This window comes from Pelodiscus sinensis, chromosome 32 (genome assembly GCF_052426305.1).
Source record: "Pelodiscus sinensis isolate ZL-2025 chromosome 32, ASM5242630v1, whole genome shotgun sequence".
NCBI lineage: Eukaryota > Metazoa > Chordata > Testudines > Trionychidae > Pelodiscus > Pelodiscus sinensis.
Genome location: NC_143083.1, coordinates 7,884,165 through 7,898,919, shown reverse-complemented (window position 1 = coordinate 7,898,919; position 14,755 = coordinate 7,884,165). Strand labels below are relative to the sequence as shown.

The window sequence follows — 14,755 nt, the reverse complement described above, 5'->3', positions numbered from 1 at the left end:
TGCACACAGGACCCCCTAGGCTCTCTCAATCGTGCCTCCCAGAGATTTGCTATGCTGTCCAATCTTCAGACATTGCGCATCCACCATAAATTGAGCTCCACCTACATTTTCACTCTCAGATTCACCACTCACAGCTTTGCTGATTAAAAAAAAAAAAGCAGTAGGAATTTTGCTTAAACTTTCCCCACACCCACACCAGGCATTACTTTTAGGTATGGATCACGTGTAGAAAACATCAGCACAAAAGGTGACTGTTTATCATTTTCCATAAACACCTGCACAAAACCAAGGGGTTGCAATGGAGAATTTTGCCTTGCCTATAGCAGGTTCTGCCAGGCTTCCCTAGCCATTACAAGAGAGCTGAGGGTTAGAGAGCCACTTTCTTCTCAAACTACCCCAAAGTACAGCCATGTTTAGGGATGGATAGTTATAGCTAGCACACAGTGCTTTGCCAGTGGTGGGAACGGGGGAATTTAATCCCTGGGCATAGATCCATACACAGCTAATAGAAGCTTGTTTTTTCAAGTTGCATCCAAAAGCTACACACAAAGGGTGAACTGCATAGAACTCAACATATCAGCTGCTGCAGGGCAAAGGACCAAATTGACCCTCTTGGGATATAATCCCTTGGCTCCTAGGAGTCTACGTTTACACTACCACACCAATTCTCCTCCATCCTGTAGAAGCACAAAGAAAATTGTTTAGCAGGCATCCAGAGCAGATGCCGGAACGAATGGCCAAGAAAAGCACAGCCCAATTGCAGCTTTCAGAAGCTCATGTGTATCTGGAAGACACAGAAACTTGACAGAGAATTGCCTTCCCCAGATCCTGTTCTCTGGCCATCGGTTCCAACTTCTTTATGTATGTGTGTGCATGGCTCTCTGCCCACAGCTACCTTCCCTGGAGAGCTAACATCTCTGCCCTGCTACTCCCTTCCCCTTTAACTAGCCTCTCTCTTTCTCTCTAGACCAGGATCTTTCCTCTCTGTGGCTCAAACGAAGCATTTCAAAGCAGGGCTCAAATTCTCAGAGATTTCTTCCTTGAGTCCCGGGGCTTCTGCTCTCGGGGGTAGTCCGGGCTCAGGGCTTCTGCTTCACAGGTCTGAAAGTATTTACTGGAACTCTGCTCTGGAGAGCTACAGCTGAATTAAGCTAATCCTAACCCTTCCTCACTGCTTTTCCTTGTTCCTTCCTAATTATCTTCTTCAGCTACTCCTCCCCACATATATTCTTCCTTGAACTTCTTCTGCTCCTCCCAATACCAGCTTTTCTCACTCATGCTGAATTCTGCAGTCTGTCCTCCCAGCAACCATCAAGCCTGCAGCCTCCTGCCGGGGAAGGGCATTTCGAGGGACAGTTGCATCAGGCACAGAGCATTCACCCACCCCAGGCTTTTAATGGACATGACGGCATGACGTGTCCGAATGTTCTGTGCATTTGCCCAGCTTGCTGTAGCAAACATCTGTCCTTGACGGCTCCTCCTGCGCTGCCTGAAGAAGGGGATGGAAAAATACAACCTGCTTATGCAGGGGGTGGGAGGCAGGGATCCTCCCATATATGTGGAGCCTGGAGAAACTCTCTTGTTGGACACAGTGGCTATGTCTACACTGGCACCCTTTTCCGGAAATGCTTAAAACGGAACAGTTTTCCGTTATAAATATTTCTGGAAAAAGCGTGTCTACATTGGCAGGATGCTTTTCCGGAAAAACACTTTCCCGCAAAAAAGCCCCGATCGTCATTTTCGTGATCGGGGGTTTTTTGCGGAAAAGAAATCTGTGCTGTCTACACTGGCCCTTTTCTGGAACAGTTTTCCGGAAAAGGACTTTTGCCCGAACAGGAGCAGCATAGTTTTTCCGGAAAAGCTCTGATGATTTTACAGTAGATCATCAGTGCTTTTCTGGAAATTCAAGGAGGCAGTGTAGACAGCTGGCAAGTTATTCAGGAAAAGCGGCTGATTTTCCGGAATAAGTGGCCAGTGTAGACACAGCCAGTAAGTGTGGGACAGTCACTTTCCCTTCTCTGTAGGCTTCCAAAGAAAACAGCAGCAGCTGGAGTCAGCAACAATTGAAAAACGCTTCGTCCCTCCTCCCCCCAAGATATCTTGCACCCCGGATGATCAGTTTTGCAGACATGAATGAATTCTGGTCACATGGGGATAGGCAGTTGCTCTTTAGAACCACAAGGTTTGAAGGGATGGATCACAAGGGTCCTACCTCGAGTTCTGTCAGGGCTCAGCTCCCTTGGGAAATGGAATTAACAGACAAACCAGCCAGCCTGACTGGAGTCAGACAGACTTTACGGGAAGTGGGGGTATGTCTACACTACAAAGTTAATTTGAACTAACAGCCATTAGTTCGAATTAACTTTCATAAGCGCTACACAGGCAAACCGCTAGTTTGAACTTAATTCGAACTAGTGGAGCGCTTAATTCGAACTAGGTAAACCTCATTCTTAATTCGAACTAGTGGGAGGCTAGCCCTTCCCAGCTTGCCCTGGTGGCCACTCTGGGCACAACCAGAGAAACTCGTATGCCCCCCTCCCGGCCCCGGAGCCCTTAAAGGGGCACGGTCTGGCTACAGTGCCCGTGCCAGGTGCAAGCCTGCCAGCACCCAGCCAGCAGACCCTGTACCTGGCACAGCACGAGCCAGCCACCCACTGCCACCCAGCTCTCCGCCTCTTCCCAGGACCAGGCTGGCGGCTCCAAGGAGCCTGCCCAGGGCCGTAAGAGGCGGGCGCCCGCCTGGTCTAGTGCGGAGATCGTGGACCTCATTCAGGTTTGGGGGGAGGCATCCAACGTCCACAACCTCCGCACTAGGCACAGGAAAGTGGCCGTCTAGAGCAGGAGAGCTGCCAGCCTGGCCACCCAGGAGCAGGTTTGCATGAAAATCCAGGTGGTCCAGTGAGACCTCCGGCCCTGAGCTTAGAACATAAGAACATAAGAATGTCCGTACTGGGTCAGACCAAAGGTCCATCTACCCCAGTAGCCTCTCTGTCGACAGCGGCCCACACTAGGTACCCTGGAGGGGATGGACCGAAGACAATGACTAAGCCATTTGTCTCGTGTCATCCATCTCCAGCCTTCCACAAACAGAGGCCAGGGACACCATTTCTACCCCCTGGCTAATACCACTCCATGACTTTATCTAACTTCTCTTTAAACTCTGTTCTAGTTCTAGCCTTCACAGCCTCCTGCGGCAAGGAGTTCCACAGGTTGACTATTTGCTTTGTGAAGAAGAACTGTCTGTTATTAGTTTGAAGCCTGCTACCCATTCATTTCATTTGGTGTCCTCTAGTCCTTCTATTATAGGAACTAATGAAGAACTTTTCTTTATACACCCTCTCCACACCACTCGTGCTTTTATAGACCGCTATCATATCCCCCATCAGTCTCCTCTTTTCTAAGCTGAAAAGTCCCAGTCTCTTTAGCCTCTCTTCATATGGGACCTGTTCAAAACCCCTGATCATTTTAGTTGCCCTTTTCTGAACCCTTTCCAAGGCCAAAATATCTTTTCTGGGGTGAGGAGATCACATCTGTACACAGTACTGAAGATATGGCGTATCATAGTTTGATACTTCCCCTCCTCCTTGTTCCCCTGGCTTCCCCCTTCCAGCTCCCGCCTCCCAGGTTTCCCCCTCCCCTCTCCCTTCCCCTCTCCCTTCCCCTCTCCCACCTCCTTTTCCCAGTCTCCCCCAGTTTTGTTAAATAAAGAGAGTTTCTATTTTTGACCACACGTGTCCTTTATTTTGTACATCAGGAAGGGGGGCTAGGGATGGGTAAGTGGAAGGATGTGAGGGAGGAATGGGGTATGAGCCCCCCGATGAGGAGGACTGGGGTGGCTCTGCGGGCTCCTCGGGGTGGAAACTCTCCTGCAGCCCCCCAATTGACCCCCCCGGATGGCAGCCTGCGGCAAGTGCAGCCGGGCTGATGGCCGAGTGCTGTGATGTGCCGAGTGTGGGCACTCAGGGCACTCCAAGCCAGGACTCCTTTGCTGTCCCTCAAGGTATGTCTACACTACAAAGTTAATTCGAACTAACAGCCGTTAGTTCAAATTAACTTTGATAGGGGCTACAAATACAAACCACTAGTTCGAACTTAATTCGAACTAGCGGAGTGCTTAATTCGAACTAGGTAAACATTCTACGAGGACAAACGCCTAGTTCGAATTAAGCAGTTCGAATTAAGGGCTGTGTAGCCACTTAATTCGAATTAGTGGGAGGCTAGCCCTCCCCAGCTTGCCCTGGTGGCCACTCTGGGCACCACCAGGGAAACTTGTCTGCCCCCCTCCTGGCCCCGGAGCCCTTAAAGGGGCACGGTCTGGCTACGGTGCTCGTGCCAGGTGCAAGCCTGCCAGCACCCAGCCAGCAGACCCTGTGCCTGGCACGGCTCAAGCCAGCCACCTGCTGCCACCCAGCCCTCCGCCTCTTTCCGGGACCAGGCTGGCGGCTCCTGGGAGCCTGCCCGCGTCCGCAAGAGGCGGGTGCCCACCTGGTCTAGTGCGGAGATCGCGGACCTCATCCACGATGTCCGCACTAGGCACAGGAAAGTGGCCGTCTAGGGCAGGAGAGCTGCCAGCCTGGCCACCCAGGAGCAGGTTTGCATGAAAATCAAGGTGGTCTAGTGAGACCCCCGACCCTGAGCCCTGAGCTTACAATGGCCGTACTGGGTCAGACCAAAGGTCCATCTAGGCCAGTAGCCTGTCTGCCGACAGCGGCCAACACTAGGTACTCTGGAGGGGATGGACCGAAACAATGACCAAGCCATTTTTCTCGTGCCATCCATCTCCAGCTTTCCACAAACAGAGGCCAGGGACACCATTTCTACCCCCTGGCTAATAGCACTCCATGGACCCAACCTCCATGACTTTATCTCACTTCTCTTTAAATTCTGTTCTAGTTCTAGCCTTCACAGCCTCCTGCAGCAAGGAGTTCCACAGGTTGACTATTTGCTTTGTGAAGAAGAACTTTCTCTTATTAGTTTGAAGCCTGCTACCCATTCCTTTCATTTGGTGTCCTCTAGTCCTTCTATTATGGGAACTAATGAAGAACTTTTCTGTATGCACCCTTTCCACACCACTCATGCTTTTATAGACCTCTATCATATCCCCTCTCAGTCTCCTCTTTTCTAAGCTGAAAAGTCCCAGTCTCTTTAGCCTCTCTTCATATGGGACCTGTTCCAAACCCCTGATCATTTTAGTTGCCCTCCCCTCTCCCACCCTCTCTCTTCCCCTCTCCCGCCTCCTTTTCCCAGTCTCCCCCAGTTTTGTTCAATAAAGGGAGTTTCTATTTTTGAACACACATGTCGTTTATTTTGTACATGAGGAAGGGGGGCTAGGGAAGGGTAAGTGGAAGGAGGTGAGGAAGAAATGGGGTACAAGCCCCCGATGGGGAGGACTGGGGTGGCTCTGCGGGCTCCTCGGGGTGGAAGCTCTCCTGCAGCCCCCCGATTGACCCCCCCCTCCCCGGATGGCAGCCTGCGGCAAGTGCCACCGGGCTGATGGCCGAGTGCTGTGATGTGCCGAGTGTGGGCACTCAGGGCACTCCAAGACAGGACTGCTTTGCTGTCCCTCATTGAGTTAGACAAGCAAGCAGGGAACCCCTGAGAATTGTCTGTCCGGGGTGGGGGTTGGATCCCTTTAAGCACAGCTCTCGGCTAGCCTGAGACATTCCTGAGTCCTAACCTGATGCCCTGCTGGCACTGCTTCCGGCCATCCTTAACCCCGGTTCAGGGTCCGCTCAATGTGGACATGCTAGTTCGAATTAGCAAAATGCTAATTCGAACTAGTTTTTAGGTCTAGATGCACTAATTCGAATTAGCTTAGTTCGAATTAACTACGAATTAATCCACGCAGAGCCGGCATGCTGCAGAATGATGGTTACTCCATTCCTGCATGGAAGCAGCAGAACGCTCTTCTGTGTCTGGGAAGAGACCGTGCCCTTTCCCGGCTCTGGCTGACTGAGAGGTGGGGTAGGACCCGCCTCTCCTGACAGCCATGGCAGGAGCGGGGGTACAGCCGTGGCAGGACAGTGTACCCCCGGCCCCCAGAGGGGCCATGGCCCAGCAGCCAGAGGCTGGGAAGTGGTGCACTAGGGTACTGGAAGTATGTTCTGAGGGTGAGAAACACAGTAAGGAGGGACACAAGGAGGAAAGAGGAAGAGAGAGGTGAGGAGTGGAGGGCGTGGGAGAGAAGGGATGAAATGAGAAAGAGGCAGAGGAAAGGAGAAATAGATGCCAGCATGCTATCTTTCAGATTCTCTTTGTGATTGTAGAGGTTAATGGATTCATGCTTTGTCCTTTTAACTCTCCCAGCACTTACAAATGAGTCCAGCGCAGGGTAAAGAGAAGTCAATCTCTGCTGTCTGAAAGCCGAGGAAAGGTCAGGAGAAGAATAACTTCAACTGAGCAGGAGAGAGGAACGGGGAGGAGAAATCTATAAACAACCTGCAGCCCCGTTCTGCTTCCAGCTCATCACCTTACTTGCTCGCTCTCTCCCTGGCACTTGGATTTCATTAACTGGGGATCCAAGCGACCTTACAGTAGCCAACTAATAAAGGCACCTAACAAGGTCCTAGTGGGCACTGCTTGCCGAGAGCAGACTGCCTCAGGTGTGCTGGAGAGGCGCTGGTGCTAATGGGGCTCTGCTGGGCCCACCTCCGCGTGTAATGAGTCAGGCAGCCAGGAAAGGCGAGTTCTTGTTTTGTCATCTGTCGTGCTGGCTGACACTTATCTGATGCCAGCTCCCGAGCAGCCGCTGTCACAAGGTGCGTGCAAGGAGTCCCTGGTTGCTGAGCATAGCTCCTCATTACCTGAATGATGCACCTCCCCTGAGGAAAGAATGCGTTCCCACTGCTGGGGCAACCCAGGACAACATGCTCCCTCTGCTGCTTCCTCTTAAAGCCATGGAAACCTCTTCCTTAGGAATCATCACAGCTCCTCGGAAACAAGTGGCAGCCTATTGAACGCAGCTCCAGGCCCCTCCGTGGCACTCGGAGACAGGCCCAGGCTTGTCAGAAAGTGGCTTTCCTCAGCCGTGACACCACAGATTCTAGAGGGGGCTGATAACGGGAGGTTAAATGCCACGCTGTGAAGAAACGTAGAAGTGGCATGGAGACTTGGAGACATCTGCCTGAAGGGTGCTTGGCGGGGGCAGGGGTGCCATTTCAGATTTTGTTGGTGGGAGGGGGAGACCTGTGCACGCTGTGCATGGGAGAAGAGAGTGAGAGCATGAGGGGGGTGGACCGAGGACAGTGGCTTCAGCAGTGTTACTAAGCATGCTCAGTACAAGCCGAGCACCAAATGGGGGTGGGAGAACCAACCCCATCCGTCCCCCCCATACACACATCAACGCTTTCCAGGGGCTACTAAGGCACTGGAAAACTCTAATTTTTTTGACAGACAATGTAGCAGTTAGCTGACAAGAGGACTGTATCTAATTCCTATATAAAAGAAATACAATTAAATAAATATTAGACACTAGCATATTCTGACATCTTGCGGCAAATCACTCAAGGGATAGTGATTAGCCTTAAAACGTTAATATGCATTCTTACTTTGTTACTAACTCTGGAGAGAGAGCGAGAGAGAGAGAGAGAGAGAGATCTCATCAGGACATCTGGTCTCTATTTCAGCTCTGGAAAGAGAGTGGGGTCTAAGGCAGGGGTTGGCAACCCCCGGCATGCATGCCACAAGCAGCACATAAGCCAATTTTCACTGGCATGAGGGGTGGGAGCTCAGACCTGTCTCCCCCCTGTGCAGTAGGGAGCTTGTGCTGCAGCTCCAGCCTCAGCCATGCATCTGCAGGCTTCCTGCTGGGATGGGGAACAGGAGAGGTGCACCCCTGGAGCTGCCCCAGCTTGGCCTGGACGTGCAGCTCCCGGGGGCTAAGAGGTTAACCCCTTCTCCTGGAAACAGGCTTTGCTTCCTGCTTTGGGAGGGGGTGGAGCTGGTCACACCTGGTGTGCCGAGGTTCAGGCTGCGCCACGCTGCTCCTCGTGGGCTATGGGCAGGGAGCTCCTTCCCCAGAGCCCCGCTGTGCCGAGCCAGGCTGGAGGCAGCCCTGGGTAACTTTGGGCTCTGCCTGCCCCAGCCCCAGAGCCACTGCCTGCAGGCAAATGGCTGGGACAGGAGGGAAGAGACTCTGCCTCCCCTCACACCTCTCCCCGCTCTAGCGCTGCTCCTGGGGGGCTGCAAGTCCCAGCACTGCTATCCTGCCAGTGAGTGCACTGGGGCACAGGGATGTGGGTGGAGGGGGTGAAGGAGGATGTGAGGGCAAGATGGAAGGGGGCCCGGGTAGCAATGAGGAGTATGGGGAGATGCAGGAAATCAGGTTGGGGGGAGATCATGGGACTGAGGAAAGATGTGAAGGGGAGATACAATTTTACTTTGCAGAAGCTGCACTTTCTTTTACTCCCCACCTCTTTGCCTCCTTCCACAACTAGCTATTTGGCTGCATTCTCACCCTTTCACCTTTTCTGCATTACTGCCCCAACCCCCTCCCGCCCCCAAACTCCCTCATACCCCCACACTCTCCTGCCACTAAACTCCTTTCCAGACCCTGTACCCCACCTCCCACCCAGCTCCTGCATCCCTATCCCACTCGCTGGCAGTCCTGTCCCGCACACTGAGCCCCTCATTTTTGTTCCCACCCCAGAGCCTATGGGATCCACAAAATCCATTAACTCTGGAACCCCAGAAAAGTAAAATTGGCCTATGGGAAACCCTGAACCTCCGTCCTCCCTGCTCCTTAATACATTTAAAAGGCTGAAGCACAGTGGGGAGGGACAGGGTACAAGCTGGGAATCACCTGTTCCGGCTCACACCTGGTTCCCTCCACTGCGCTTGTGCTTTTTAAATGTATTAAGAGCCAGCAAACTCTTAATACATTTAAAAAGCACAAGCACAGCGGGGGAGGGGGGGGAGGGGAGGAGAAAGGAGAGGGGACCGGGTGCAAGGTGGTTTCTGGCTCATGCTCGGTTCCCCACTATGCTTCTGCCTCCCCTGGCCCCTCCTTGCAGAGATGGGGAAGAAAACAGGCTTTTAAGCCAGCTCCCCCTAGAATTGGCTCCTGCTTCCCCTCACTTGCTGCCTCCCTCTGAAAGAGGCAGCAAGTGGGGGCGGAGAGCGACTACTTGCATATATCCCTACTAAATACCTGCTAAATCAAAGGCTGAGGGCACCCCCCTCGACCATGGTACTGTCCACAGTTGCAAGCAGTAGGGAAGTTGACGGGAGAGTTTCTCCTGTCGACCTCCTGCTGTGGGCCTGCCCCAGAAAAATCAATGTAAAATAGGGCAATTCCAGCTACGCAATTGTCGATTTTTTTGTTTACATTGATTTTTTCCCACCAGTGTCCCAAGGCCGGGTGTTATTCTAAATGATCTGTTCTAGGAATTACGCAGGGGCAGTTCTCCAGCCTGTGTTAGATAGGAGTTCAGACAAGATCAGAGGTTCTCAGACTGAGAGATGCGGAATTTATTTGGGTGTGTGCGAGAGAAGCAGGGCCGTACTTAGGATTTATGCTGCCCTACGCAGTACAACTGATGGCAGCTGGGGGTTGGATGATTTTTTAGAGATGTGATTTTATAATCTTCAGCAAAACATTAATGAAATATTTTAAAAGCAATTTTTAAACAGAGATCCTGCAGACTAGCACAGTAAATTCAGAAACTGACCGTATATACCTGGGGCTGGCAAATGCCTGTGAAGTGACTTCATTACAACGTGAATGGCTCCTGCACAGGTTCTGTGGATCTGGCAGGCTTTTTACTTTGACATTAACTAGATATTCTTTGGAGGAAGTCAAGCCAGGGGACAGAGATAGGAAGAGGTGGGTGGACATTAAGACCCAGTGGTGCCCAAAATTTTCAGGCACCCTAAAAAGCTATGCAGGCTGCTAATGGGCAAAGCCCTAGAGAGAAGCTTTGGGGGGGGGGTACCCCTCACTGCACACATCTTATTCACAGCAATGAATAATTAGCAAAACTGATTCCTCCAGAGCTCTCAGGCCCTCATGTGTCACTGCGCAGCTCACTCTAGATGGAGCTGTGCATTTTGCTGGATTTCTGTTAAGCCTGCATAGTAAAGTTGTTGCTATCTGAACGTGAATCGGTTTGCTACAGTGCAGTGTCGAATCGGTTTGCACGTCGAATTGTTTGCACAGACCACGATCACAGTTTTGCTCTTATTACAATAGAGTGTTGGCTCATTCAAGCAACAGGAAAAAAAACCCACAACTCAAGTGAAAAAACAAAGAAGTCAAAACTGATTCAAGTGAAGCACTGGCTAGATCTATCTACTTGTGTGGTGGGAGGGGTGGTGGTGTAAACTACTACGGATACTAAAAAGGGGACCAGGCTTAAATAACCTTGAGAACCATGAGACTGGATGGTCACAGTGGTCCTTTCTGGCTCTGGCATCTACAAATGAGAAACGTGCTCCTGGGCCATTCAGCAAAAGGATCTTACAGGTTACCCAAGGGAATACTTTGCAACGGATCCAAACAGCCTTATGGACTAGAAAGTCCTTTGCCATGCCACGAGGCTACTGGGAACTCCTAAACCTGTCCCTAAAGATACAGAACTAGCTGTAGAACCAGTGCTCTTACCAGAACTACCCACACATCCCAGGCTCCCACGTCACTGCTACACCATTTCCTCTTGCAAGCTGCACCCGATCCAGCCAGTGCTCACTCGGCCAGTGCTTATACCATTCCCCATGAATGATTTGCAAGCCTGTCTTGTCTGACCCAAGCATCTCATGCATCTCCTCCCCAAAAGCGGGTTCGTTCCAGTTAGCAGGTTGGCTTTGTTTTTTGTTGTTGCGGTTTGAGATTTCTGGGACTAATAAATAACCACCCAGCAGGCAGGAAACATCTGGAGGCATCAAAAGCCACAGAACGACGACCACGGACCCTGCCTCTCCACTTCCCCCAGAGCAGGCTTCAAATGAAAGAAGAGTCCATAGACACATCCCTTACAATGGGGACTGCTAAAAGAGAATGAAAGGGAAACAAATGGTCTAGAGGTGGAAGCAAAGGCCAGAAGGGGCCCAATGGAGCACAGGGGAGGGGGTTACTGGAGGAGGACGGACCTGGGTAAGGAAAGGCAGCTAGGGCTCAGCCTGTCATACAGGGGCGCAGCCTCACTTCATCAAACAATACCTTCTCTCCTGGGTCCCTGGATGGCAGGGATCAGATTTTAGAGAAAAACAATGAAGCCTTCCTGAGCTGCCCATAAACCTCCAGAGCAGGGAGTTTCCATGGCTCAGGAGAGAGCAGACTGAGACAGAAAGGCCACCTGAAGCATATGGGAGCATGAGGGGCTTGAGAGGGTGTCCCAGTGCAGCCTCCTCCGCGCAGCGACAGCTGTCCTCACACTCGCTGGCACAGCTGCTGCTCCGCACTCTTGCCACGGGGAGGCAACTGAGGAGACATACTACTACAAGTGCTGGGGACCGGAGCCATGAAGCCGCGAGCTTCTCCCACCCCCCGGGGTAAACAGAGCCACTCCCAGCAAGCTGCCTTTGGTCGAATACCCTGAGGGACGAGAGGTGCACACTGAGGGCTGCTGCCCAGAATCAGGGATGCTTTTAAGAGCAGGCAAAGTTGGGCATTTGCGACTCAGCCCCGCTGCTCATACGGCAACCTCCTCCCCCAGGGAGCAGGCATCTTTCACCCTGCCAGCGCCCCGTCACCGATGGGGTGCGCTTTACCTCGGAGAACTGTGAGCTTGGCATGGATGGTGATCTCCCCGTGAACGTTCTGGGCGACGCACTCGTAGACGTTCTCGTCCCTGGGAGTCCGGAGGGGCTGGATCCTCAGGACAGCTCCTGCACTCTCATCAAATTCAATGGTCTGAGGCAGAAAGGGAGAAAGAAGGATTGAGTAGAAGCCCGGACCCTGGGCATGCTCAGCCCTGCCCACACGGAGGGCAGCTGTACACGTTGGTCCAACTGCAACAGCTTCCCCGTCCTGCCTCCTTTACTCCCCCATCATTTCTGCCCTTTCCCCCCTTAGCACCTGCCCAATGCACATGGAACACAGTGACAGTAGGCTCTGCACCAAGTTCTATGACTATAGGATTGAATTGCACCTGACCCTCCCCACTTCCCGAAAGTTTCCTCACTAGCCAAAAGACCTGGAATGCCAGGGAAATGGCCAGGCTTTGCAGGAACGGGCAAGTGGAGATGTAAAAACAAAATAAAAGATTCGATCCCCCCTCATCTGCCCAAAGAGCAGACACCTGAATGTCCCTCCCAAACCACATCTGGCAGGCTAGAGGCCAATGTGAGTGTGTGCGGGGGGGCGGGGGGTCAAGCTTAAGAGTGTCAAAATACAGCTTCTGCCCTTTCCATGCCCCACCACACACTCTTATTAATTTATTAGATATAAATTAGGTCTAGCCATCAATGCCAATAATGCTGCAGTTAATCTTAAAAAAAGAAAATGGGTTGAGATGGGGAAGCGTATTTAAAGAGCTGACCTAGCTGGAGAAACATCATATTAAAAGGGCCAGTCGGGCCTGCATTTCTTGGTAGATAGGAAGGAGCAATTTTATCCTTTTTTTTTAAAAAAAAGAAGCAAATTAGCCTGTTCTACTCTCATGTAGCTTAAGCCTCCTGAGAACTGAGAACTGACAACTCACTCTGTAGCTAACCCTCTGCTTCCCCCCCACCCCCTCCACACTTTTATTGACACCTTAGGGCATTTGTGAAACAAGGCTGCTTTACTCTTGTTTCATGCACACACTAGAGTTTACACATCAAACAGCAATGTGACAATGACAGCTCATAGAGACACGCCTAAGCCAGTGTTTCTCAACCTTTTTTTTTATAAAGTACCCCTTTTTTTTAAAAAAAAATTATAAGTACCCTCAGTACCTACAGTTTTCAGACACCCAACATTTTTTTCTACCATTGCAACACATTTGTTTAAACAACTTAATCGTAGACAGAAAGGCAATGAAATTTTTGGGTGTAAAAAGTACAAAAATAATAAAGCGCTGTAAAACTTAAAACAAATATTTAGTTTTCTCCAAATTTCAGTTGTGTTGACGTACCCCACTCCTCATCTTCTCTCAAGTACTCCTAAGGGTACTCGTACCACTGGCTGAGAAACACTGACCTAACTGAGCTAGCTGGTTTCAGTCACGTGGGGGCTAATTGCACAAATATATCCTAGGGTGGCAGGTGCGCTTGTACAGACCATGCGGCCTCGGCTTTGCTACTTTTGTTATCTGACCGAGCTAGAATAAAGCTAGCTCAGATATGGCTACATTAGCTGCAGTCACACCTCTGATCACAGCCGTGTGGACACACACAGTCACAGGTTGTCTCTTACCTCAAATCTCTGTGAGTTCACTTTCTTCCCCTTCTTGTTCCAGGTGACCCGGGGCTTGGGATCTCCAGTTGCCTGGCATACAAAGGATGCCACGCCTCCTGACACGCCGATTTGGTCCACTGGTTTTTTAATGAACTCAAGGGAACCTTTTAAAAAAAAAACAATGGTAGAGATGCTCTTATAAGTAGCAGCCGTAGTTAATTGCCTGTAATATCACAGCCCCCTTCCTCCCAACATCCAAAACCAAAATGAAGCCACCTCTGGTGCTGGAGTTTCATTAGCCCTGTTTCAGATATGGAGGAAACCAAAGCACAAAGAGATGAAGACCTCGATCTTGGAAATAAATATCTGTGCTTATGCAGAGTTTCACTGACCTCAAAGAAACTCTGCACATATACAAGCACATGACTCAAAGGAGGGATCAGGACAAAAGTCACTAGCGGAGCTCGGGAGTTACCATGGAATCTATCAAGCACTAGTTTCCAAGGAAATATCTGGGAAATATCTGGGAGCTGTTTCTGTGTTCCATGCCCGCATTGCCCTCTTTCTAGTGACTTACAAGATAGAACTCCAATATCCTGTGAAACTTTACACCAGGAGTGGGGAACCTCAGGCCTGGGGGTCAGATGGAGCCCCCAGCTTGCCTGGATCCAGACCCCAAGGCTCAAGGCTCCCCTCCTAGCATTGGGGATCCCACGCTGGCACTTCAGCCCCCCCCCAGCCACCCAACAACATCTACTAGCTGGGGCCCCCCTAGGCTCTAGTGAAGGGAATGTGGGAATTGTCTTTCTCCTCAGTCAGGAGGAGTAAGGAGGAGATTCTCACTTGTGCGCAGCCCCTGACTGATTCTTCTGTGGGTCAGCAACACCCGACCCAAAAAAGGTTCCCCACCCCTGCTTTCCTTTGACTTGATAATATATCTCTATATCAGTGGTTCTCAAACTTTTCTGGCTCACAGCCCACCCCGTGGACCACCAGCTAACCACCCATAATGTCAAAATGAGTGTTGGAGGGTGGGAGGGTGCAGGGTCTGGCTGGGAGGTTGGGTGCATGAGCAGGCTGAGGGTGGCGAGTGACTGCATGTAGGAGCAGGCTGGAGTTGAGGGGGATCTAGGAAGGAGGGTGGGAGGGTGCAGGTGTGGGCTGAGGGTGGGAGGTGCAGGAGCAGGGTAGAAATGCAGGGTTCTTGGTGCTCCAACTTCATGGGGAGGAGGCCACTGTGGGGGATGTTGAGCCACAAGCCTGTGGCCCACCTGGAGGATGGCCACGGACCACTTTGAGAACGACTGCTCTATATACAATGCTATAATTGGTGGGGGGCACAAAGCCCCTGGAATGGGGAGAGAGGGCACACAGAGGTGAATAAAGAGAATCTAAATGGACATGGGAGAAAAAAGGGAGAAACAGGGAGTTCACCCAGAA

At 51.3% G+C, this 14,755-nt stretch overlaps 1 protein-coding gene across 16 annotated transcripts in view; it reads right to left on the bottom strand.

The window, feature by feature from the left end:
- PTPRS (protein tyrosine phosphatase receptor type S) overlaps window positions 1–14,755 on the bottom strand; it is a 276,924-nt gene that overhangs the window by 103,273 nt on the left and 158,896 nt on the right. For all 16 annotated transcript variants that reach the window (XM_075903067.2, XM_075903072.2, XM_075903074.2 and 13 more), the window contains 2 exons: window positions 13,334–13,479; window positions 11,707–11,848 (listed from right to left, as the gene is read on the bottom strand). In XM_075903067.2, the coding sequence (XP_075759182.2) occupies window positions 11,707–11,848; window positions 13,334–13,479 (288 nt within the window). The remainder of the gene's footprint in view (window positions 1–11,706; window positions 11,849–13,333; window positions 13,480–14,755) is intronic.